The sequence below is a fragment of the Suricata suricatta genome, chromosome 3, assembly GCF_006229205.1.
Source record: "Suricata suricatta isolate VVHF042 chromosome 3, meerkat_22Aug2017_6uvM2_HiC, whole genome shotgun sequence".
Classification (NCBI taxonomy): Eukaryota; Metazoa; Chordata; class Mammalia; order Carnivora; family Herpestidae; genus Suricata; species Suricata suricatta.
The window spans coordinates 142,491,244-142,518,122 of NC_043702.1; the positions used below are offsets into that span (position 1 = coordinate 142,491,244).

At 46.7% G+C, this 26,879-nt stretch overlaps 1 protein-coding gene across 3 annotated transcripts; it reads left to right on the top strand.

The window, feature by feature from the left end:
• The first annotated feature begins 3,294 nt into the window (after positions 1-3,294).
• On the top strand, positions 3,295-26,472 carry CD34 (CD34 molecule). 3 transcript variants are annotated; one of them, XM_029933120.1, is made up of 9 exons: positions 3,295-3,467; positions 5,368-5,454; positions 12,990-13,172; positions 13,812-14,074; positions 15,103-15,183; positions 23,322-23,466; positions 23,703-23,755; positions 24,078-24,242; positions 24,798-24,932. In XM_029933120.1, exons 1-9 carry the CDS (start codon positions 3,389-3,391, stop codon positions 24,810-24,812), a joined length of 1,071 nt encoding a protein of 356 aa, XP_029788980.1. In that variant the 5' UTR covers positions 3,295-3,388; the 3' UTR covers positions 24,813-24,932. The 3 variants fall into 3 exon arrangements, with proteins under 3 accessions (XP_029788980.1, XP_029788979.1, XP_029788978.1); XM_029933118.1 differs by lacking the exon at positions 24,798-24,932 and adding an exon at positions 24,944-26,472 and having other exon boundaries at positions 3,302-3,467; XM_029933119.1 differs by lacking the exons at positions 5,368-5,454; positions 24,798-24,932 and adding an exon at positions 24,944-26,472 and having other exon boundaries at positions 3,301-3,467.
• Positions 26,473-26,879: the final 407 nt, after the last annotated feature.

Here is a 26,879-nt window from a genome sequence, read left to right on the forward strand (position 1 = left end):
CTTGTGTGTCTTTGAAGTGGTGAGTCTCAGTGACCTTAGAAAATAGGAACAGTAGCCAGTTATCACCCAGTGTCATAGTGGTGGTGCAGACCAAAGGAGCACAGATCTGGTTTCTTGGAGGAAGGCATGTGTCAGCCTCCCATCCCTGTACTCCTAGTCTTCCTCCCTGAAGTAGGCCACCTACTTTGCATGGAGCAGGTCTTCTTTCTAAACTAGGGCTTTAGAACTTAGTGTGCATAAGAATCATGGAAAATGAAAGGATACAAACATATAGATTCAAATAGGTACATGCACGCCAATGTTTATAGCAACATTATCGACAATAACCAAACTATGGAGAGAGCCCAAATGTCCATCAACTGATAAATGATGAGGAAGATTTTATATGTATATATAATATTATATATGTTATATTTTATATATATAAAGGAATAATATTCATCCATCAAAAAGAATGAATTATTGCCATTCGCAACAACATGGATGGAGCTAGAGTGTATTATGCTAAGTAAAATAAGTCAGTCAGAGAAAAACAAGTCCCATATGATTTCACTCATATATGGAATTTAAGAAACAAAGCAGATGAACAAAGGGGAGGGGAAGAGAGGGAAACAAACCATGGAGACCCTTAAGGATAGAGAAACAACTGAGGGTTCATGGAGGGAGATGGGTGTGGGGTGGATGGGCATTAAGGAGGGCATTTGTTATGATGAGCACTGGGTGTTTTATGTAAATGGTGAATCTCTGAACTCTACTGCTGAAACCAATATTGCACTGTGTATTAACTAACTAGAATTTTTTTTCGGGGTTTTAATGCTTATTTTTTATTTTTATTTATTTTTATTCTTATTTTACTTATTTATTTATTTTATAATATTTTATTGTCAAATTGGTTTCCATATAACATCCAGTGCTTCTCCCCACAAGTGCCCCCCTCCATGGCCAGCACCCCCTTCCCCCCTCCCCTTCCTTCCTTCCTCCCAACTCCCTCTTAAGCTCTCTATTCGTTTTCAGTATTCAATAGTCTCTCATGATTTGTGTCCCTCTCTCTCCCCAACTCTCTTTCCCCCTTCCTCTCCCTATGGTCCTCTGTTAGGTTTCTCCTGTTAGACCTATGAATGCAAACATATGGTATCTGTCTTTCTCTGCCTGACTTATTTTGCTTAGCATGACACCCTCGAGGTCCATCCACTTTGCTACAAATGGCCAGATTTCATTCTTTCTCATTGCCATGTAGTATTCCATTGTATATATATACTACATCTTCTTGATCCATTTATCAGGTGATGGACATTTAGGCTCTTTCCATGATTTGGCTATTGTTGACAGTGCTGCTATGAACATTGGGGTACATGTGCTCCTATGCATCAGCACTACTAGAATTTAAATACAAATTTGAAAAGAAAAACAACAAAAGAATATGGGCAGTGCCTATGTAAAGTGCAGATTCTCACACCTTAACCTTGATCCTGTGTAAACAACGCTTTGAGAAGCTCTGCTCCAAAGCTAGTTAAGAAATTCAGGTACTAGAGACAAATTCTTTTCTATCTTCTGTGGCCCAGCTAGAGCAGATAAATGGCATCTGAAGTAACCAGAAAAACCTACTAAGAATGAAGGAAGATCCACACTAACCACACCGTTTTCCTGTCTAGCAAGGATTATAACTCCACAGTTTGTTCACAGCCTCTGATTGGGTGTGAAGTAGACCCAGTTTTTGGAGCTGAGAATGTTGAGGGGGAGTTGAGAGAGGGCTTGGGAGAGGAGCCAACCTCTTTCCTCTATTAATTGAGAGTCCCCAGGACAAAAGCCTGATTTAAACATGTATTTTTCAGCCTTTTCTGCCCCTAACTCCAGGCTTTTGAGATCTCACAGTGCGGTCAGATCCAAATCACCATTTGCACTTGGAGACAGATTTATACCATATCACTGTGTTCTATCAAATTTGCATTTTAAGCCTTCGGTTTTATTATGTGATGAAAGGGTTTGTTTCCTATTTAAAGGAAAGTTAGCCAGCAAGATCAGAATAGAGAGCTTTGGGTTGCGTTGCTAGACCTGGGTCCACATCTCTCCTGTACCAACCAAATTATACTAGATTGGAAAAGGACCATAAAGAGAAGTCTGCTTTCATGAGGCTAGGGAGTCTGCAGACAAATCAAGAAACATCAGAGGGGGCTGGTCTGACCTTCCTTCCTCCCAACTTGGGCTGGACAGGGGGCATACTGTGGGAGAGACTGGACTGAGCATTAGTAATCTTCCATTCCATTCAGGATCTCAGAGCATGTTCCCAGACTGAGCCTTCCCTCATCTGCGCCTCCCAGCCCCTCTCTCCTCTGCGCCTTCCTCCCCTATCCAATCCCGTCTTCCCCAAGACTGACAGTCCAGCTCAGGGGTTCTGCAGTTCACATTACGGTCGTCTAGAACAACTAGAGAGGGATAGGGAGCTCCGGGATCAGACAGGTGGTAGAGGGTGGGGTCGGGGAAGTCCTTTTCCTGATGAAAGAGCCAGATAAAGCCCGTCGAGTCTCAAACCCGGAGCTGGAGAGGAGGTGACAAGAGAGAGGGTGTCCCAGGTGCCAGGAGAGTCCTTTGTCTTTATGATGATGGTGACAGGCTCAACCTATGTGGAAAATTAAGAACGGTCGCGGGAAAAACCCCTCCAAATTAACATAAATAGATCCTGCCTGGGAGAAAAAGGGAAAAGAAAATCAACAAGGGTGGTTTGGACGGGTAATCTGAATAATTACAGTCATTTGTGTGTCCCGCTCACTCTTTATGCTTCATTAACATGCAGCACGGTCTCTGGTGTGACTGTCCTTAAACGCATCAGATTGGACACGGGCTACGTTTTACCTGATTAGCAAAATGCTCACATTTGTAAACTAGGGTCCTCACAGGAGAGTCCTTTGGCAAGATGGTTCTCGGCTGAAAAGTGGAAAATAAAGGAAAACAAGAAGGAAAGAAAACACTCGCGCGCGCGGACACACACACACACACACACACACACACACACACACACCTCAGAGGAAACTTGCCCCCGGCCACCGGCCAGGCTTGACACAAAGGGGTTAAAAGTTAAGTGGCAGGAATAAGACGGGGCCTCTATATAAATTTGAACAAGTCATCTGGGGCCCGCACAAACCTCCACCTTTTTTGGCCTCCGCGGCGCAACCCCAGCCCCCGCTGACGTCCTCCGCCTGTGGGACCGAGCGGGGAAGCTCACGGTAGCGGCAGCCAAAGAGAGGGGCCGGCCTTGCCAGGAATAAAGAGGGAGGGGAGGGGAAAACGCGCGATCGCCCACCCCGCTCCCGGGCGGAGGGCGGGGGTAGGGCGTCCCGCGGGCCGAGCGCGTCTCCGGCTGAGCGCATCTCTGCGGAGCGGCGCGGGAAGGATGCTGGTCGGCGGGGGCGCGCGCGCCGGGCGCGGGATGCCGCGGGGCTGGACCGCGCTCTGCCTGCTCAGTCTGCTGCGTGAGTACCCGCCGCGCGCGCCCGGGCGGCGGGGAGGGTCCCCGCTCCCCCGGAGCCGAACGCGCAGAGCCCGGGGAGGGCGCGCGGGGAAGGGCCCCCTGCCCCATCCCACGCCCCACGCCCACGGCGCCTCCCGGCTCCGGTGGGACCCGGGCTTTCTGGGACCCGCGCGCCCCCCGGGAAGCGGTGGGATGGACGGGAAGGCAGGGCGACCCAGCCCAGGTGTAAACGGGCGGAACTCTCTGAGCTTCCCAGGGTCGATCAGTGCGACTCCTTCGAATTGTCTCTAAAGTAAAGCGCTTCGAGGATGCCAGAGTCTGTTGAGTGGCCAAAGGTCCGGAGCGCAAAGTTGGAGCCAGAGCCAGGAGAGGGGAGGAGAGAAGCAGGAAAAGTTTTGCGCCTGGGCGTTGGATTCAGAAAAACCCGGGTCCGAGCGGTTGCTGGGAAGAGAGCGCAGGCGCCTCCGACCCCCAGCACTGGGCAAGCCCGAATTTCAGAATGGGAGCGAGGCCAACCTGGGACAAGGCCCCAGTTCCAAAGCCCGGGAGGCCCGGGAGGCAGGCTGGGTTAGGTGACCAGGGAGTGTGGAAGGAAGAAGAGTCCGTGAAAGAATGCTTGCACTTAAGATCTGAAAGCTGAATTACAACTCCCTCTTCCGACACCCACACCTATTCCACTGGAGAGAAGGTGGTAGTAGATGGAGCCTGTTGTGTGCCCTGCCTCCCTCTCTGCATCGCCACCCCCGACCGTGGCACCAACTCCAACCTGTTACATTTGGGGGCTCTCCTCCCCTTCCCCCTCCAAGTTCTAGAACTAGGGAGTAGGTTAGCAGGCTATCGGACACCCCTCCACTCACCCACACTTGCCCCTACTTTTTAAGATCTTGTCTTCACTTTGGTTAAGAAATAATAGACAATAAGTATTTATTCTGAGTCACTTTCATTTGGGGATAGCATTCTCTGTCTCATCTCATGGCCTTTACAAGGTTTTAAACATTGTAAGTTGTGTTCCTTTTTGCTCAAGATTCTGCTTCCAGTTCCCTATTGGTACTACATCCTAAAAGCCACCCACCATGGCCCCACAGAGTGCCCTGGGCCTGCCAGCGAGGCCCCTTTGCTCTAAGTGTCCTCTGCTCTCCTGCTTTGGGCCCACCCAGTTGGAGAGAGACTCTGGAAAGCTCTAAGCTAGGCTCCGGATTGACCAGTTTGGCGGCCCCAGACCTACCATCTGGGGCAGAGAAAAAGCTGTCACTTCTATATTGAAGCCCTAGAATGGGGGGACTCCCCTGGGTGCTAGCCAGTGCCCTCACAACAGAGTTGAGCTAATCAACAGCTAATGAGATGCTCCACTGTCCTATACACAGCTCGTGATGACCTGGGCCTGGGCCGAGGGAGGCCCGCCCTTTTCTTATTTCCTCAGCTGGCCGGTCTCAGTCTCGCCTTGGCCTGTAGCAGGGGGTGGGGGTGAGTGACTTAACTCCTGCAAAATCTGGGACAGATATGCTGAGAATCTCACTGTCTCAGCTTTGGGGGTGACAGCTGGGACATGGGTCCCGATTCTCAATCTTGTCAGACAACTTGAGCCAATTTGTAGCTTTTTGTCTTGCCTGAGAACGTTCTAGGGTTTGTATCTTTCTTTAATACTGGGAGTCGTCTTCTGTCCTGGTCTACACTGTGGGCTAGATGAGTGAGTGACTGTACCTTGAAATGCTAACCGAGGGACGTTGCAGGAGTTCCGTGCTATTCCTGCAAAATTTAGGGCACAGAGAGTTCTGTGGTTTTCTCGTCATGTACACCGACGAGAGCTTTGTTCTGGGAAGGTCTTTCTGTTCGTTCTCTGTGAGAAGTTGGCCTAAGGATGGGCCCAGCGGGTGACCAAAAGTAGACTCTTTTTGTTGCAGATGAGGCTGCTTTGGGTGGAGACCGGAGTGAGAGCCTGCCACCAGGGAGCACTGCCATGCCACCAACAGAGAAGAGAAGCCATTCAGGTTATTAGAAAACCCCATTTGTGAGGGGGCATCTGTCCCCTCCAACCCCTCCATGGCCTATATCCTTCCTCTCTCTGTAAGGACACCCCCACCCCCAAGGCCCGCCCTTTCGCATTCCTCTTCTTCCTTCGTGCATGCTGACCCCACACCCATATCCTGTCTGGGGCTACGTGTAAGAGGGGAAAAAAAGAAAAGGGAAAAGAATTTTATCAGATATTTTCCAGAGGAGAGAGGACTCCACCCTTTGACTCTCTGCCACATGGCGACCGAGGAGGAGCAGCCTTGGGGACCTCTGACGAATTCAGTGGTCCCCAGTGGTCCCCCTTATAGGGCCAGTCCAGCTGGCCCAACCTTTGCAAATGCACAAGTCTTCTGCAGCCTTCCTGCTTGAGGGATGAAACACGTCTGGGTATCTTTTCCTTATTCCTTTGGCTCCACCTCCTGGGCCTCCTTGTTCACTTGTCCTCCTCTTCTTGCTTCTCAGAGTCTTTGTCTCCAAAAGCTCAGGGCAAGAAGTGCCAAGCTGCAGCAGATAAATTCGGGCGCAGAGTCTTACAAAAACAAATTTAAAAGGAGGAACAAATTCCACTCGGGATGGTCTCACTGCCTGATTTCCTCTAGACCCTGGGCAGGAGGGCCTGGGCTCATGTTCAGGGCTGGATGGTTACTCAGTTCACCCTCAGGGGGCCTGGCCTCCCTCTCTCCTAGTCTTTGCCTGATCTAACCAAATGGTCCCGAGTGTGGAGAACTCAAAATGTGAAGGTATGGAAACAAGAACAAAAACACTCTCCAAAAGAAAATGCTCAAAGTTGCCAGGGCAGAATTTCCTATTTTTCTGGGATTTGACTTCTCTAATGAGAACATTCTCTTCCCTCCTCAGCTAAGAAATAAAAACACATTGTCTATGATTTTTAGTCTCCACAGCCCCTGACTTTTTTAAGGAGAAAGATGTGTGCATCTTGGGAGAGCGAGATGCAAATGAATGGGGATGGACCGAGGTGAACTTCTTAGCATCTGCACTCTGGAGCCCACCCGGGGATCAATCCCTTCCCTCTGGGTGTAAAAGAAAAGGCTTTTGGGCTTAGTTGGGAAGTTTCATTCTTCCTGACTTGGGGGGGAAAGACCCCAAAGAACCACAACTGGTACCTATTAGTGGAATGGCACCTCTAGGTAGATAGCTCTGTTGTTAAGAAAATGCCTTAACGAGTCTCTGGGTGAAAATAACCTGGACTCTTGGACAGGCCTTGAATGTGCAGGGCCAGACAGGACGTTGAATTTCTGAGCATGGTAAAATTCATTGGAACTTTGTGTTTGATGGGCCCAAGAGACACAGGCTGTGGGGATCCAAACCCAGAAGGAACAGAGAGAGAGGAGGGAGGTGCCTGGACCCTCAGAGAAGCAGTAGTGCCTGAGGGTGGAAAAGACCCAGTGAGGAGAAGCTCCGTACAGTGTGGCATTTGCATGCTTAGCACAGTAATGTCTGGTATTTCAAGCTTATGCTGTTGTCTCTTCCAGGCTGGGCTGTAATCTGGCTCCATGCTCGCAAACCTTTGATAAACACACACTAGCCTGGTGTTAGTGTGCTCTGTGGGAAATAAAGGAACAGGTCTTTGGCTGGCTACAGTGAAGCTAAACTATAGCAGCCAGAGCACAGGGAGGTGCAAAGCTGTAGAAAAGGAGTCAGTGGCCATTAGGAGAATGTAGGAAGAGGTGACTGTGAGAAATGTGGGCCCCTAGAGAAAGCTCAAGAGATGACTTCCATGGAAATTCGATGGGTCCATGACCAGATATTTGATTATTAAAGGGAAGTCGGAGTCCGCTGGTACACTGGGGCCACGATGCTTGGTTTAGGCTCACACCTCAGTTAGCTGCTAAACCGTAGGAAGACTTCTGCCCAATTCTTTGTTCTGGTCCATGATGCCCAAACTCAGGGATACCTGTAATAAGGATGCTTCCTGTATGTTCCCAAAAAAGATGGGTGGCTCAACACCTCCCAGAGTAGTCCATTTAATTTAAAAAAATAGCTCCCTTATATAAAAGCCTTCCTTTGTATTACAATGAAATTAGCTTTCTTGAATCATCTAATCATTAGCTTCTATTCTTAATGGGAATTGGTTAATCTTCAGAAGCTTCTAATCTAATTCTGTTCTTCAAACTATCATTGAATTAATATGATCCTTCCTCAAGATAATCCTTAACAATCTTTCTGGCCCCACTGGATTATAAGCTCCTTGAGGACAGGGATTTATTGAAATTTAAATTGTAATGACCAAACCTAAGGAAAGAATCTTCTCTTCTCCTGTGCTCCCTATAGCACTGAGCCTGGTCCTTTGCACATCATTGGTGCTTATGACAAATATGAATGAAGACATGCATGAAATGAATCTTGATGAAAGTTATTTATTCTCCCTCCCCAAATTCTTCTTTTCTGGATCAGAGGTTAGCAAACTTTTTTCTGTCAAGAGCCACAGAGTAAATATTTTAGACTCTGGCAGCCATATGTTGTCTCTTTGGCATATTCTACTCTGTTTAATTGTACAACACTTTAACCATGTAATAGCCCTTCTTTGCTCACTGGCCATACAACAGACATCAGCCTGTAGGCAGATTCAGTCCACCAGCTGTTTGTGGACCCCCAATCTAGATGAAATAACTTCAGGCCCTCAACCATATGACTTGGTTTCTAGAGCTCTCCTAATTCTGGTTATCTTCCCATGGATGCTCCCTAATTTAATATACTCCCTCCTAAAATACAGCACTGAATAAGACCACTCTACATAGATGTAGTTGGAGTGACCATGCCTGACATGGTCGCCATTCAATCTAAGTGCTTATTCCAAACTCAGAGATTGTGCCAAGCGAACCGAGCAAAACAAATGAATATCAGAGATGTTTCCGGCACTGAAGAAATTTATAATGTAACTGAGGTGACAAGATCTATACTCAGGAAGTGACATATATGACTTTGTGGTAGAGAGATGTGCCTCAGGGTCCCTGAGAAGCTGAGAAGCAGAAGGAAGGGGGCCTTATACTAAACATAACTGCTATTTCTTGAGTGTTCACCAGACAGGCTAACTGCTTTATGCCTTTTATCTCCTTTATTCCTAAAAGAAAATTAGAAAGTAGGGAATATTTTTATTGCCATTTTACAGGGAAGGTCTAGAGAGTTGAAGAAGCTTCCCCCAAGTCCTCACAGCTAGAACATGGTAGAGAGGCCTTCGAACATGGTCTGACTGCAGAGCCCAACTCTTTCTTCCGAGGCTTCCTTGTCTTCTGAGAAACATGGGCTGTGGGTTCCCATCAGGCTTTTTCTTCCTAGTTCTGTATCTCTTTGGGCTGAGACACCCAAGAATTCCTTCAAGAAACTCTTCTCAGGCAGAGTGCCAGAATTGGAAAGGAATGGTGGAATGGGGCTGACTGGCCAGGAGGAGATCAGAAAACAATACCAGCAGAAAAAAAAAAAAAAAAAAAAACCAAAAACCCAAAACCAAAAACCAAAACCCAAAACCCAAAAAAACCCATAATTAGACCTTAGGGGATCTTTGGGAAGCAAGATCGAGTATAGGAAAGCATAGGCATTTAGCTATTTAACTATTAGCAGAGCATTCTGGATATCTGAGGATTTGTAAACATTTTCAAGATGAAAAGATTCTACAATTTACTAATTGTAGGTAGGAATCTCTTTAAAGTGTATTACATTATGCCTCTGCTTCCTCTGTGTACCCCTCAAAAATGGGATTTTAACTTTCATGACTCAGATGGGTCATGAAAATGATTTGGTTATGGTGCAACTCAGTGACTTTGTTAATGCTTATTAAGCTGTATATATTTATTTTCTCCTACTGTAAATGATTCCAGACTGGTGTGGTTTTAGTACTCATGTCTGTTTTTCATTTATCTCTGTTTCTTCTTTTGTAAACTGTTGTTTCTCCTTAGTGTTGGCTTCTAAGAGTCTCTAATTTTTAACCTTAACTAGGATATCAGATAACCAAGCTTGTTAGAACTCTGAGTAAAACAAGAATAATTGCCTTTGAATAAGTACCTATAAGTTAAATGCAAAAATTTTACTACATGAATTTTGTGACCTCTGTTAGCCTTTTTTGGCTTCTTATCCTTATTCTGCGAAATTCCTGATATCTTGTCTCCTCCCTTTGCCCCCAGCTCATGAGTTAGGACCAAATAGAATATCTAGAGTCAAATAGGGTACTTAGGAAGACACAATTAATAAAGGTAGAACAGAAGATAGCCTTTTGTTCGATTTTAGATTGTACCGTAAATGCTCTGTTGGGTTGGGGCTCAAGGCTGTTTGTCTGGAAAGCTCCAGTCTAGAATGGAATGGAGAGGAGGTTTCATGGATCGTCTCCTAGAATCACACTGGTAAGCTGCTCTTACTCCTTTGTAGCGTTCAGAACAGAATCAAATAAAGAAAGGTCAGCATTCGATAGTTTAATGCCTTGCATGTGGGTGAGAAGATAGAATAAGCAGAGACATGTGGTCAGTCTTGATTCTTATGTTATCCTTCCGAGGCGCAGCCTCTTCATGTGTGCTCTAGAAATGGAGCCCTAGATACTGTGAAATTAAGAGACTTCCCCCTTGCTAGTCCCTCCACTGTAGTGCCCAGGTTAGATTGGCTTTCTGGCCTTCTGAACCATGTTTCCTCACTCTACACCAACTCACATATCCCATCACATAGCCTTGCCTCTCTGCCCTCCCTTTCTGACCTGTTTCTCCAGGCTCTTAGAGGCTTCGCTGCTCACAGCAGACTCAGGGACATTAATCTGAGGTTGGGGTTTTATTCTTTTGGCAGGTGGATCCTGCTACCTGCTCCTCAGTGTTTGGACTGGTGGTGGATGGGAGGAGGCTGCTGCAGCCTGGAGCCTGACCCTAGTGGGTCGGTAGCTGGCCTGGGTCCAGAGTCGCTTTGCTCATCTGGCACAGGCACCTCCATCCTCACAACTACCAGCAGGTCTCTGCGCACATCTGGAAGAGTTCAGAACTGTTTGTCTGGGTGAAGGAGGCCCTGGGGGAAGGGGATTCAAAAGCATGACATCACCTCAGTCAGGCACAGCTTTCTTTGGAAAGCATAAAGGGCTGGGCCAGCCTGAGCCAGATAGGATTCCCAGGAACTGATGTGTTGGAAGGAAGAAGAAGAAAGGGTGGGCAGGAAGAATGATGTCAACGGGGAGTTCCAGTGGTGCCTTGGAAAGGCTCCTAGGGAGGATGATCCCTCAGGTCAGTGTCCACTTGCTCCCACCACCTGCCCCCTGCAGGGAGTTCAGAGCTTAGGGCAGGCTTGCTAAGCGGGTCCTGTCTAAGGGCCAAGGAAGACTGAATCTGCTTCCCCACTTATTTTATTTGGATAATCCCACCTCTGATCTAGCCCAGATAGGAGCTCATCCTTTTCTCTCCAGAGGATGGAGGATGCATCCTGATTCTTAGCAGTTTAGATTCTCTGACTCTCTTGCTACTTATACTCAAGAGTCAGCTAAACCTCAGTGGCCCCACTGTTCCCTGCCCTGACCTATGGCCTCCTCTCTTGCTCAAAACGATGGGTGATTCAGGGTCTTATCTCTAAAATGCAGAGGGTACTAACATTTCATCCCCCTGGTCACATAATGTCAAGATATGATTATTGTGTTTGCCATTAATATCAATCTCCTTATGGCAGGTGGGGAGGGAGGCAGATGTGGGACAGTGAGACTTGTCACAGCTTTTAGGAGAAGCATTGAAACTAATGCCTAACTTCCCTCTTGATGCTGAGGGAAAGAAGAGTTGTCATTCCATGTTGCCATTTACCTGGAACCCTCCGAAAACTACATCTCTATATCTCAATCAGGAAATTTTAAAGACAAGCTTTAGAGTGGCCTGGGATCCTCAGGAGCCTTTCCTTGAAGGTGGCTCTGTGGGGTGCTAAGCTCTGGATACCAAGTCCATCCTATAACATTTATAGGGCCCAAGCTAAGAATGGAATAGAGGCTCTCATTGTATATGTCTAAATACTTCAAGGTTACAGCCAGGCCTATTAGCTTAGAAATGAAATATCCTCTATCCTCTGACCTTGAAAAAACATACCTGATGACAGCCTGAAAGGCCAGGTTTGAATTTGGGACCCTTTCAGCCTCAGAATTCAGTGCCACCATGTGGCTGAGCAGGAAGAGATGGCCCTTGGCCCCAGCCTGCCCTTCTCTCCTTCTTATCCAGAGCCCTGGCTCACACTGTAGGGGACCTTGCATGCATGCAAGGAACACAACACCCACATGCTTAATGTGTGAACGTCCTCCCTGAAACTGCCACCTCTTGGCCATTCTTGTGCCTTGGATGTCCATACCCCGGGGCTATGGTTCACCCTAAGAAGGATAGACTGGGGAAAAAAGTCCCCATGAAGATCCTCAAATGAGCAAAGAGCCATTTGGGCAAGAAGTTTTAGGAGTTCTGATTCCCAATGTATGACCTAGAGGAGATGGTACATTTCTGTTGGCCTCACGGACTCCTCAGGGTTGGGGGCAGGGCAGAGTAGTAGGAGGAACAGAAAATAGACTCTAAAGTTCAGAGTCCAGTCAGGAAGCTTCTCGTTTCTGGAGGTAAGGCTGGCATTGATAGGTACCCCCAGAAAACACAGAAGGGCAAGGACCCTCATGAAGATCTTCAGAGAATAATTAAATCCAGGAATATTATACTACATCAATTTAAGTTATTTGTCATTAATTCTCCCCAAACAATCCACGTAAGGGAAGACCTTCGCTTTAGAGTTGGTGCACACACACACACACACGCACACACACACACACACACACACACACACACACACTAAACTCATAGTTATTGGAAGAGCCAGAACCAAGGTATCTTCCACTACATTTGAGGAGAAACCAGGCCTTAAGTTCTCTAGACCATTCACTGGATTCTTAGGTCAGAGCTTCTTAGAAGAAATCTTGGGGTCAATGACTGAGTTTCTCAACAAAAGGCAAGGAGGATGGGTTTGCAGGCCATGAGGGAAAGAATAGAGTTTGGGGATGGGGAAGTCTTGAACAGATAGAAGATTTTTAAGGGGATTCAATAGAGATGGCATGAATCTAGTAATTATTCCTAGAGTATATGAACGTAATGGATGGAGAGTGACAGAAAGAGAGGAAGATATGTTAAAAAGGAAATCCTCCCCCGTATTTTAGATCTTTGCAATATTTATTCGGATATAACTTGGTATTTTAATATTTTATTTAACCTGTTATAAGCATTGCCTCATATTCTCATGTGGCTTTAGTGTTTTTAAATAATTCTTATTTGTAATGATTCTGGTATGTTAAGTGTATATAGCATTTATCCCATTGAAATTAATTTAGTTGGTTGTAACTTCTCCCTCCTGTAAATAGTACAATCCTGGACACTTGGTGCATACAAGCTTTTCCTTCCTTATTTTCTTAAGGAAAATTGAGCAGTGAGAAATTCTCCTGTCCAGGAGGGTAGTCTTGATGTCGTGATGTCCTAAGTCTCCAGGATGATTTCAGTTCTGATGTTTCACTCCTGTTTCTCTGTAGTCTCTGGGTTCACAAATACGGAAAACATGACTACTGTTACCACAAAGTCAACCACCGCAAAAATAAGTTCAACTGTGTCTGCAAATATGTCCAACCAGGAAGCCACCACACTAAGTCCACTTGGAAGTACCACGCCGTACCCTGGCTCTGAGGACAGCTATGGGACCACAGCAGCCATCTCAGGTAAAGCTGGATTGTCTCAGGCACCAAAGGGATGTGGCTTGTGCTTGGGTAAAACATTAGGATATCTGAAGACCACCTTAGCCCTGCTTTCCCTCACATGTGAAACATGGTGTGTGCATCATGCTAAGGGTCCCCTGAAGAATGTTCCCGATAATTCCTGTAGTGATGGCTTTCTCAGGCCATCACTTTGGCAGCTGATCTGATCAGTCATTCTCCTTGGACTCTGTTTTCATGCTGAGTTCAGCTTAGTGATAAAATAAGGATTGGATGGGGACGCCCTAGACATCTCTGATCTCTTCTAAGTGAAGGAAAGCATGTACAGGTTCACACCGGTTTTTTACTTCTGTAGGGTGAACCAGATTTCAGTACAGCATCAGAATCCTGAAAGCACCTCTAATACATTCCCAGTGATAGCCATGGTTCTAGTAGCTGGCTTGAAATGAGTTTGGAGTAGCTCTTAACTCCCTCAATTCTTTTTTCTGGTTTTAAGTCCATGCCAATATCCTTATCTATAAGGCTTTAATTCAAGACAGTGACCTATGATGTGGGCAGCAGTGTGTGTGTGTGTGTGTGTGTGTGTGTGTGTGTGTGTGTTTATGCAAACATGCGCACGCATACTTTGGTTTTGGCCTATTTCAGAGACTACGGTCAACTTCACTTCTACCTCTGAGATCACCCCAGTGCCTGAAACTGGGAACTCTACTGTCCAGTCTGTCCAGTCACAGACCTCTTTAAGTGTCACAGTGTCTTCCACCACAACCAACTTTTCAACTTCAAACACGACCTTGAAGCCCAGCACGCCACCCGGAAACGTTTCGGATCTCCCATATAACAGCACCATCCGTGTGACATCTTCCACTAAGCCTTATTCATCACTTTCTCCCACCCTAAGTACCGTCAAGGTAGGTGACCTGGGCCAAAAGGGGCAGACTGCCCCCTCGTGACATATGTATGTAAACCCCCGCTTCCCCTCAACCTCTCCTCATCCTCACCAGTGAGATTTGGGTGATGTAAGAATTAACATGGAAAGTATGCACCTTAAACATTGCTGGAAAAGATAGAAAGGGGAAGAGAGGAGTGGAGACAGGTCACTGACTTGTGCTGTGGGTATTGCATTTCTATGGATTAGAAAGTCAAGGGGGATTTGGGGGGTCCATCCAGTCTCCTGTGGTTCTTTACAGTACCTCTTAGTCTGTAAAGCACCAGAGCACCATTTCCTTTTGGGCATATTTAGAAACCATCCACCATTTAATGGGGCAACTTTTCAAACAATGTTTAGGGCAAGTACTATTTCCTGTAGATGAGAGAATTTGGTGATATGCCAGGTATAAAGAAGCAGTAAAGAACTGGGCAGACCAAGAATGGTGAGCTCAGCCTTGGGGTTTGTGGCTGTCAACAGTTCTGGGCAGGAAGAGTAGAAAATATGAGGGTGTGGTGCCTGGGGGCAGGCACAAGGGACCTACCTAGTTTCTGTTTTTAAAGGAACCAGAATAGGAATCTGGAAAGCCCTGGGGGCCAGGAAGAAAATGAGTGTCATTAGGATCTGCCAGGCCACCCCATTATCTTGGTGCTTATATGGCCCTACTGCATGTGTATAATCTACTGCAGGGAAAACAGCCCCAAAGGGGAAAGTTCCACCCTTCTTCCATTTCTGCACCATCCAAGCTAATGTTTACCGAGATTGCAAATAGCTGCTTGTTGGCAAGCCCAGGCTAATAACAAAAGTTTTGATTCTCTGATGGGGATGGGGGTAAAATGGAAGAAGAGAGTCACACCAATATATACATCTTGTCCCCTAACATTTAAAAAAAATTTTTTTTCCGAAAGCATCTTAAGAGTACCCCACAGAAATCAAACTGGACAAGAGGTGGGGGTAAAAATGAGGGGCAAAGATACTTGGCTTTTTTACTTTGTTTTTGTTTTAATACAGGGAGAAATCAAATGTTTCCGAGTCAAAGAAGTGAAATTGACCCAAGGTATCTGCCTAGAGCTAAATGAGACCTCTAGCTGTGTAAGTCTAACTCCCCTGCACTTCACCCCCGTTCTTTCCTCCTCCCTCTTCTCCCACAATCCCTTCTGAACATCCTTAAGCCACCTTGGACTGGACCAGACTTTGGGGGGGTAGGTGGGGAAAATTTAGTTGGTCTGGACCTTTCAAAGATAGAACTTTGGGTTTAGGGAGTCAGAGGCCCCATCTGGCGGGCAAAGAAGGCAAAGACAATTTTATTTAAATTGACTTGCTACTTTTTCCCCTCCTCTGTAGTACATTTAATATATACATGTCAGATTTACGTTTGCTTGCATGTTAAGAAAGTCCTTAGTGAAATATAAACTAGTGACCTCAAGTGCCAGTTTGCTTATTATTTACATATAACTAATCTGTTTAGAATTCCTTTGTGCTATAACACCATAGTTTCCGTAGAACCGTCTTTCCTAAAATTGTTTATTGAATGATCCCCTTTGTTGACTGGAATGCTGGGTTTTTTAGCTTAAATTAAGTTTTTTAATGTGTCCCAGAGCATATTCTTCAGAGGTCCTTTATTTGCTCAGTTTGTCATTTTTTGCCTATTTTAAGTTTTTAAAAAATTACTATACCTTTACATTTTAGTACTCTGACTATCCAGCCATGCAGGTCTTGGGTCATTACACCATAAAAAGTGTATTTTTGATCTATTCTTTTAACTTTAGAAACTTCAGAAACACCTTACCAACATTTAAAAAAGAAATGTTAACATTTTCATTGGAACTCCTCTAAAATCTCTATATTTTTCTCATCTTGTATCATTCAGCATATTACCTTTTTAGTTTTAAAAACTAAAAGCTAGGTTTTTTTTTCCTGTAGGCTTTATGGACTTTAAAAGTTTATTTGTAATACAGATTTCCCATTAAATATTCAAATTGATCTTTCGAAGGATATTAGAAAGTTGAGTTTTGAAAATTTATCTTAGGTTTAGCCGTTTTCTTTAACTTGCTTATTAATTCCCAGAGCTTTTTTACTTGATTCTTCCTCGTTTTTTAAGGTGAGCTGCCATGTTCTCTGCTGCCAAACATTGTTGTCCTCCTCCTTTTGAGTAGTTGTGCCTTGTTTCAGTTTTACATCTTGCCACGTCGATAAGACCATACAGCACGGTGTTAACTTTGAATGCTGATAGCAGATGTCCTTGCTTTGTTTCAGTAAATCCAATTTCCTGACAGTAACAGTTTCCTTGACTTAGAATGGAACGTTGGGACTCTTTCTATTCACTTGTAGGAAAAAACATTTCCTTACAAGTTGGGAATCCATTTAAGGGAACCATATGTGTGATGTGTCACATGCACACCCACGTGGGTAGACTCTAGTCTGTAGAGGGCATGCAGTTATTTATTGTGTCCATTCTGACTTCCCATATCTTACCTGTGATTATCAGTTAGGTCATTTGACTCACAGGTCTTTTAGAATGATGCCTAAGGTCTTCGTTTAGCCCAGAACTTCTAAAAACAATGGGAATTGCAAAGACATAAGTTCACACAATAGAAGAAGTGCATGATGCAAAATAGTGAACTTAAACATGAATATACAATATATAAGTAGTACAGGAATTGCAAAGACAGAAGCTCACACAGTAGAGTTAAGTGCAATTTGCAAAAATACTCAACTAAACATGAATGTACAATATACAAGTAATACTCTGCCTTTCTGATACCTATTTTCTGATACCTATTTTCTGATACCTATTTTCAACTCTACTTAATAAAAAACATTGCCAAACCCTTTCTTAATTATAGCTTTAAAACGACTTTTTAAGTAAAATCCTGATGAAGCACTTATTTTCCTGTGGATCAGGCTGATCTGTGCCAAAATGCGGCTTCTGCCTGCCACCGATTTAGAGCTAATTGCAGGCCAAACTAAGTGTCCGTCTGTGCCCTTCAAGGTTCACATTTAACTAGGGTCATCATACAAGACAAGTGCTGGAAACTCACTGCTACGCCAGAAATAACTCCTCTTACTGTGGTTGCTTTTTCCTCTGTGGTCTTTACTGTCTTCTCTGTTCGTGCCACGGCTGAGAAGGGCTGCTCTCTCCTCTGAGATCTGGGGAGGATCTGTGAGCAGGGATGTGCAGAGAGCAGTTCCTCTGCTATCCTAAAGAAGGCCTCTCTGCACTGTTCATGGTGAATCAACTCTATGATAGCACCTGCTCCTGCTGCTTTTCCCTGGCCCCTCCGTCACCATTAATCCCCCTCTCTTCTTGAAACCTCCTCCTCCCCAGTCCCCATGCAGCAGGGCCTCCTAAGTCTCCCCAAGGTAATTTCCCTCCAGTCAGCAATCCTTGGTCAGACTCTTTAGCCAAAGATCCTGACTGTGTTTCAGATTCCTTTCCTTTGAGTTCTACTGCATGCGTATCTGATAATCAGTCTGTTCCAAAGGCTGTGAGTGGCGTGGTGCCTCCTCATTTTCCTTAGGTTGCATTTGCGCTCGGTGTAAGAGGGCCTTAAGGCACTGGTTCTGACCGTGGGAAACTCAAGCCCTACTCACTCTAACAAGAAGCATGAAGGATTCCCCTAACACTATGTCCTTGAGTACTTGAGCTCCTGCATCCAGTGTATTCCCGTAACACCAATATGCACGCATGTTCCCAGCTATCCAGATGTCCACTCTGCACTGGGATGAATGGAGTATCCAACCTTCTAGCTCTCACAGGGTGGATTGTTCGGGCTTATCTTCTGTGTCTGCGTTCTGCAGACAGTCATTTCTCAACTGCTCTCCTTTTGCTCCCCACCCTTCATCTCTAGGCAGAAATCACCTCTATCAGCCTGGGGAGCAAAGGCAACCCCGCACTCTTCTCAGGCACCTGCCACCCCATCTTAGAGCCCTCCTTAGCAGGACCTGTCATTCTGCGTCTGACTTTAATTCTCTCTCTGCTGCAGTGTCAGGGTGATTTAGTTTGTGTGGTTATGGTTTCCCAAATCGTTTCCAAAATGTGAGATTACTTTATTCTCTTATGCGGTTCCCATGTATCTAGGGGAATACACCAAGACATTTTTTAATCGTGGTAAAAGACACATAATGTGAAATGTCCCGCCTTCACCATGTGTAAGTCCACATACAGTTCAGTGGTTTTAAGAGTCTTCACATTGTTCTGCCATCTCCAGATCTCTTTCCCTTTTCCAGAACTGAAACTCTACACCCATTAAAGAACTTCCCATTCCCCCCACCTCCTAGCCCCTGGCAACTCCCCCTCTATGTCTCTATGAATCTGACTACTCTAGGTACCTTGTAGGAATGGTATCATACGGAATTTAGCTTTCTGTGACTGGCTTACATCACTGGGCATAATGTCTTCGAGGTTCATCTGTGTTGGAGCCTGTGTCAAGGTTTCCTTCCCTTTTAAGGCAGAAGCATATCTATACCCATTTTGCTTTTATCCCTTGGTCCACCAATGAACACTGGGTCGCTTCCGTCTTTTGCTCTTGTGACTGATGCTGTTATGAACATGGGTGTGCAAATATCTCTTTTAGTGCACTTCTTGTGGGCACATATCCAGAAGTGGAGTTGCTGGGTTGTATGATAAATCTATCTTTAAATTTTTGAAGACCCACCACACTCTTTTCCATAGCAGCTGCACCATTTTGCAGCCAACAGGGCACAAGGGTTCCATCATGTCCACGTTCTCACCAGCATTTGCTGTGTCTCGGAATTTTTTATAGTAACCATCCTAATGGGTATGAGATGATATCTTCTCGTGCTGTTGACTGGCACTTCCTCACCATTAGTGATGTTGAACATCTTTTCATGTGCTTATTGGAGACTTGCATGCCCTGTTTGGAGAAATCTCTGTTCGAGCCCTTTGTCCCCCGATTTATTTCTTAGAAGTACCTTTCTTTAGAGTGACATGTGTCTCTATGCAGAGGCTGTATTTCCTCAGCTAGGTCACGTTGTCCTTGCTCTGTCGGATTGACTTCATCTAAGGCAGGCCAAAGATCATATCCCCCAGCCCACGCCTTCCTTGCCCTCTGCCCAAATGCTAAAGGTCAGTTTCCATGCAGAAAAAAATCACTTACAGATGGAGGACAGATGAAGACAGTGTGTCTCCTGGAGGAGCCTGAGATCTGGGGAATCTCACAGCGCGCCCATGGCCAGCCGTTCACTGGTCGTGTGACTGGTAGCAGAGCGCTTCACTCCAGTCTCTAAATGAAGACAGGATTTTACCTGCCATGTCAAACTCACACCAAAGTAGATAAAATGAGAGAGAGAGAGAGAGAGAGAGAGAGAGAGAATGAGAATTGATCCTAAAAATCTCATCATTAGGAAAAATCTTTTTTAAATTTTTTAAAATTTATTTTGAGGGGCACTTGGGTGGCTCACTTGATGGAGCATCCGACTTCTGCTCAGATCACAATCCTGTGGTTTGTGAGTTCGAGTCCCATGTCAGGCTTTGTGTTGACAGTTCGGAGCCTGGAGCCTGCTTCAGGTTCTGTGTCACCCTTCCCCACTCATGCTCTGTCTGTCTCTAACAAAAATAAACATTAAAAATTTTTCATTAAAAAATCTATTTTGAGAGAGGGAGAGTGTGAGCAGGGGAGGGGCAACAAGAGAAGAAGAGAGAGAATCTCAAGCAGACTTGGCTCCGTCAGGTTAGAGCCCAAAGCGGGGCTCCAACTCATGAACCTTGAGATCATGACCTGAGCCAAAATCAAGGGTCTGATGCTCAACTAGCTGAGCCACCCAAGTGCCCCACATTGAGAAAAAATCTTGATCATTTGGAAAAATACCTGCCCCTCTCTCCCTACTCCAAATGCTTAATTAACATGCTTCCTTAACATGTTAAGAGGCTTGGCAATGTTTGAGGAGGCTGCTCTACAAAGGTTAGATGGTTTTATTATTGTGGTTGTTATTTTTGCAGAGTAACATGTGTGAGCAGATGTGGTTAGGGGCTTAAAAATCTGATTCTCATGAGCAAAATGGCAGCGTCTGTGGCTTCCTCCTGCCCACTCTCCCATGATATCTGCCCACAGCCTCTCTGGGGGGAGGATGTTTATTTCAAGCATCCGGAGAAGCATTGTGCTTTGTTCAGGGTCCACCTGCTTCTCTCCAGGCCCAAACACAATTCACTGATGCTGTTGGATTCCAGAGTGGGAGGCTGGCCACTGTTATTCCCTTGAATTTAGTCCAAGAAACTAAGCAAAGGGTGGAGGGACCCTGTATGGAAGCCAAATCAGTTGGAACTTTAAGTTGAACAACAATTCACTGAGTTCTTTGTTTGTTTGGTGCTATGTTTAGTGCAGTCTGGGCTCCAAATTATGTAACGTACACCCACTCCCCCCATTAAAGAGTCTTACAGTCTTGTCAGAAATGACAATGACAGTAAGGCAGAATATGATCAATCATTGAAGTGTGAGTTCTAAAGGGTTATGGTATATGTGTACTACTATTATTAAGAGTAACAAAACCAGCTGCCCTTTGTCGAGTGCCCATTAGGTTCCACATGCCTTGTGGGCGCTCTTCATAAAACACCTCTTTAGTCACAACTCAGTCTTCAGCTGAGGAACGTCAGGCTCAGACTAGTTGTATGACTTGCAAAGACTCTAGTCAATAGCAGAGCAAGGTTGATGCCCAGTCTATGGGAGATCAGACCAGTTTCATTGGGGAGCTGGGATGTGAGTTGAGTCTTGAAGGATGCGATTTCCAAGGAAGGAGGAGATGTTCTTCCGTTTTCATATAGGCAGGGCTGTGAAAGTCACAAGCTGTCACACACTTGGGCTTCCCATGATGTAACCCTCAATCTTAAAGCCTTTCCCCACCAGCTTCTCCAGCACACATTCTCCTCATTCTTCAAGCCCTACGTTGAGGTGTTTCTGATAATCCCCAATCTGGTGTATGCCCACCCTCCCGTCAATGTCCATAGTACTTTAGCCGTAACTTCCTTGTGGTATGTGCCATGTAACTAGCTCTGTCACCTGTCTCTTTGTGCCTCGGTTTCTTCATCTCTAAAATGAGAAGAATAATAACACCCATCTCGAAGGGCTGTACAAGGTCTAAATGAGTCAATATGTGTAAGCACTTGGAACAGTGCCTGAGATATAGTGACCATCAATTATTTTCATCGCCATTCACGCCAACTGAGAGCTTTGGCCATGTGGAATTCATAGCTACACCCCCACCAAGACCCCTTACACATGATACATGTGCAGAGATTTTCACACAGCGTCTTCCATTCAGGGCCGGTACATGTCAGAAGAGCTGAATATGGTTGAGGTATAGCTTTTAGGACTCTGCAGGTTGAGGAAGGTGGCATTTTGTGTGGTTTGTCCAGATTGTGCTTGTGCAAGAGCCTTGTCCTCCCCCACACCCCCGCCCTGGCCTCCCCCTTCTCCCAGGACAGAGATAGATTTCAACCAGAGACACTCCAGATGCCTGGAGTCGGCCAGGCAGGAACTTCCCTCCTCCTCATTCAGAAGGCATGGTGTTTGGGAGGGTGCTCACAGGGAAGCAACCTAAGGCTCCCTAAAGAGAAAGGGGCCCAGAGAAGAAAGCCATTGCAGATCATATCCAGTGGTATCTAGAATGCCTCCGTCAGAGGCTGTTTTCAAGAGCCAGATTTTTCCAGAAACAGAGCCTCTATCCAAGCACTTCCTTAGAGACCTTTTCTTTTATTTTTCTTTTATGTTTATTTATTTTTGAGAGAGAGAGAGAGACAGAACGTGGATGGGGGAAGGGTAGAGAGAGATGGAGGCACAGAATCCGAAGCAGGCTCCAGGCTCCGAGCTGTCAGCACAGAGCCCAACACAGGGCGTGAACCCACGAGCCGGGAGATCATCACCTGAGCCAAAGTCAGACTCTTAACTGACTGAGCCACATAGGCACCCCCCTTAGAGTCCTTTTCTTGAGAGCTGAAGCAGCAGTGGCCTGAGAATGCATTTTTCTGTGACCTTGGCTCCTGAGGGCCTCCTGAGGCTACCTCTGGACTCCTGTTTTTGTGACCCAGAGCTTAGCTAGCCCTGCTCTTCTGGCCTCCTCCAAGCCTAGTGAGTTCCACTCAGCTCCCTTCAAGTCCAGCTGATAGAAAAAGCTGGGGCCTGAGGCCAATCCTGACCTTGCCTTGCGCAGAAGCAAAGGGTCCTGGGGTTTCCTGCTGCGGGCCACAGCAGTAGGAAAATACCCAGGCTACTTTCCAAGCTGGGAGGCCCACAAGGAGCAGTTCTGCCCCACAAACAGGAAGCTGTCTCCTCCACGGAGGCTCAGTTCGGATGCCCCTCACACGCCCCAGCAGTTTTCCCTGAACAGGAAAGTTGTCGGAGCCGTTCAGGCATTTCCTCCTCACCATCTGCCATCCGGACAGAGGAGAGAGTCTTGGTTTCGGTTCCTTTCCTGTGCCGGGGAGGCCGCTCTGATTGGAAGCTGCTGGAACACATCCTGGGAGGTGTGAGAGCAGGGTGTTGGAAGGGCACAGCCAGTGTTTCCAATTCATCTCTGTCCCGGGACTCAACTGTCAAAGAATTATTGGAGCTTATCTCCTGGGGCTGAGTTCCTGACTCCTAGGGACCAGCCAGCAACTGGAGCCATCTGTGGACCTCATGCAAAACTGGCCTCCATGCTTTTAATGGGGAAGCGGGGGGATGGTAGACTGGACAAAAACACCATTTCAGTTTGAGCCATGCTCCTTGTGAGCCCCGTTGGGGGAAGTGAGGGAAGGATCCAAGGATGCCGCTGAGTCTGTTCTCTATTCGCTGCCCTTGGCTTTTCCTCCAACCTTTGGGGCTTTTCTAATCTTGAAACAGAAGATTTCCTCTTCATCAGTAATACATGATTAATATTTTCTATTATTGGCAACGTCTTTTGAATTTGGTTTGAAATGGTATATGTGTACATGGGAAGTCCTTAAATAAGATACTGTTTCCTGAATTTCTTCTCTGGCCTCTCACAGCGCTACCTATGGCCCTAGTAGATGTTCAGCACGGGGAAATTTGTGAGGTTTTTTTGTCTTATTGTGTTTTGGCACATATGTAATTCACAGGATTTGTTTTTTCCAGTCAAATTTTTAGGCAAAAAAGGTCCTTCTTATTTAGAGAGTCGTAGTGTGACATTCATTGAGATTATTGCCTGAGACTCTCAATGTAGCTCAGAGTACAGTAATAATTTCTTCTGCTCCCCACTTCTCTCTGTCTTGCCAGGAGGAATTTAAGAAGGATAATGGAGAGGAACTGACTCAAGTCCTGTGTGAGAAGGAACGGGCTGAGACTGGTATGTGCATCCTGCTCCTGGCCCAGTCTGAGGTGAAACCTCACTGCCTGCTCCTGCTCCTGGCCAACAGAACAGGTACGGGGTGCATGTGTCCTGGGGTCTAGGCAGGGAGGAGGGCTGAGGTTAGAGAATCTTAGGTAGAAATCTGGTATCTTAGCTCAAAGAGTACAGGTGCTGGGGAGAAGGGCCAGGCTGACTTTGGGAGATGGAGCACGTTGGCCATCAGAGCATCACCTAGAATATCACAGGAGGGTACAGGAGGATGAGCTCTTCCAGCTTCTAGATTCAGCAATCCCTGTTTCTCATTCTAGAACTTTCCGATAAGCTCGATCTTCTGAAAAAGCACCAGCATGACCTGAAAAGGGTACGTTCTTTAAGATGATGGGAATTCTCAAAGGGAAAATTGGGTCAGGGGAGTTCACTGGAGTAGAAGAGACAGTAATGATCTTTTCTAGACTTGTCCTTCCTACCTCTCTGTCCTTCTCCAACAGTCCCTACCTTTCTGAGCTTGAACCAAAATTTTATGGCACAGCTTAAGAGATGTCAGTCTTAAATGCTTTTTAGAAAATCCCTGAGGTCAAAGTCTTCTTGTGTTCATCTGCTGTTGGGTCTAGCGTGGGCTGGGCTTCTCTCCTAGAACTCACATCCCACAAGTGACAGGCTGTCTTTTCTGTTTTCCCTTCAAGCTCGGGATCAAAGACTTCTCTAAACAAGATGTTGGGAACCACCAGATCTATTCCCGCAAGACCCTGATTGCACTGGTCACCTCAGGGATCCTACTGGCTGCCTTGGGCACCACTGGCTATTTCCTGATGAAGCGCCGCAGTTGGAGCCCCACAGGAGAAAGGCTGGTCAGTTTTGGGGTCCAAGGCAAAGGGAAAGTGGTTTTCTGGGGAGGTCCATAAATGTCATGGAGTGGGGAAGAGAAATACCAGAAAAGTTACTTCTGTTCTGTTACACATGGACGTGCAGATATGCACATTACCATGTCCATGGACAAGTCTGAATAATATATAGCAGATTGGGAAGGAGGCACTAATCGGGGCCAGCCCACCTGCTCATTGTGGCAGCAGATGGCTCATGTTATCCATTTACAATTTTGCCTGGGATAGTTCAGCTGGGTACAACCAGAACAGGATGCTAAATCAGTCATACTTATTTGCATGTATATTAAATGTCCATGGATGCCACTTAGCTCACCAGAAGGGGACATATGGAAGGAAAATCTACAGTTAGAGTGTTTTGGATGAGGGAGGACAGGGCTGGGGTTTGACTCTTGGCTTCTGGCCTGCTACCTACTCTGGGGTGGGCATTGCATCCTGGGGACTGCCTGGTGTCTGGCAGGAGCTGGTTATGGAGCTGCAGTGGCACGGTGTTGTGCCTCTCCTCTGTCGTTTCTCCTCTAGGAGCTGGAACCCTGACCGCTCTTCAGGAAGAAAGGAGTCTGTACATGCAACTGCAACCCCCTTCTCTCCCTCCCACCCCATTTCCCCCATCCCTGCCTCACTCCCCTGCTTACCAGATAACCCTCCTTTATTTATACACTGTCTAGGGCGAAGACCCTTATTACACGGAGAACGGTGGAGGCCAGGGCTATAGCTCAGGCCCTGGGGCCTCCCCTGAGGCTCAGGGAAAGGCCAATGTGAACCGAGGGGCTCAGGAGAACGGGACCGGCCAGGCCACATCCAGAAATGGCCATTCAGCAAGACAACACGTGGTGGCTGATACTGAATTGTGACTCGGCTGGGTGGGGCAAGGCTGGGCAGCATCTGGGGAAGGGGCCCCTCCCTGCATCTGACCACTTGCTGCCTCCATTCTGGAGCACCCTTCCTTACATTCTCCCTTTTCCTGCTGCACACACCCTTAGAGGCTGTTTCTGGGGCCCCATACTGCCCTGGGGCCGAGGGGTTCTCTCCACCTTGGGGATAGGGAGCTAACCCCCGTCGTTTGCATGTTCAGCTTACTAAGCCCAAACTCTGGTTTACTCTGAGTAAAGGCATAGGGAGAAGGTGGGGGGGTGGATACCAAAGTGCAGAGAAGCTACTAGGGTTGGAGGGTGAGGTGATGATCTTGCATCATTCACACGTGGGCTTCTGTCCTCTCTCTCCTCTCTGCTGTAGTAAGGGAGCTCCCAGGGGAAGCATGGGCTTTTTTCTGGGCTAGAATTTCCTCCCAGGAGACTTTGCCTTTTCCTGTTTCTTCTTCCTATCTATCTTCTCTACATTAGGGAATCCAAAGCAACCCAGTGCACCTGCTCCCTGGTAATGATAGAGCCAGAAAGACTCGTCCCTCTAAACCGTTCCCCTTATGCCCTCGCCAGGGGCACTGTGGATTCAGGCACTGGCTTCCCTCATGCTCTCCAGTTTCCCCTGAGCCCCACACCTCGCTCCACATCTGCATACAGAAGCCTGCATCGTTTTCTGGCTGAGCCTGGAATGAGGCTCCAAGTTTTGAACAATGTCTTGTGCCGTGTTTGGGAGACAGGGTAGGAGGACATGGGCCCATACATTCCTACCTGTTGGGGAGGGGGAGGGAGTGGGAGACAACGAACAGCTCAGTCTTTGTCTCTCTGGGGCTTCCAGAGCCTCATCTTGGGCCCCTGTTTCTCCCTGTGGGTCAGAGTGGACAGGACCATGCGACCCGATCTTTGAGCCAAGCCTCTTGACTTGTGCACTTCTGAGGAAGCCCCTTGCTCACAGGCTAGGTCCTGGCCTTACCCTCTGATCTCAATGGCTTCTTCCTTCCTCCCCCTGACTCCTGGGTTGAGCTGTGAACTCAGACTCCCAGAAGACTCCTTTCGGTCTCTGTCTCCCTCACCCCAACCTCCTCACTGCTCCGTACCCCCATGTAGTCAGGGCCCCTTGACGTCTCCAGAGAACCTTCACCACAAGCCACCTCCTCTGTGGGTTACCCAGGTTCTCATTTGTATTTTTGGTTTTTTTCCAGAGGGGTAAGCAGAGATCCTGGTTTCAATGACGGTTGGAAATAGAACTTTCCAGAGATAGGAAGATTGGGTGGATTTTATTTCTGAATAAAAAATGGTGTGTGTAAATACTGTAATTAAAGTGATGCTGAGACACATCCGTTCTGTGTCGCTGTCCCAGCCAGGTGCGTCTGAATGCCCCGGCGGTCTCCCTGTCAGACCTCAGACCTGGCCAGACTGGGCAAGCCAGGAAAGAGGTGGGCTGGGCCCTTCTTGGGGACACAGGTAAAACCCAGGGTGCTGCCCTTTGGCCAAGTCTCCGTCTCTGAGGGGAGCTGGGCAAAGCTCACAGGAAGGCTGGATGTTTCTAGTCCTAGAAAGACAGACCAGGATGCAGCAGGGGCCTTGAGGCTGGAGGGTGGTGTGCTGAGGACCTAAGAGCTGCAGGCCTCGTGGACACCTTTCTGAGAAATGGCACATTTGGGTCACTGTATGCAAAATTTGCATAACCAAGAGAAGGAGCCCCGTGCATGCTGTTTTGTCACACCGTGTCCAGCCCCAAGCT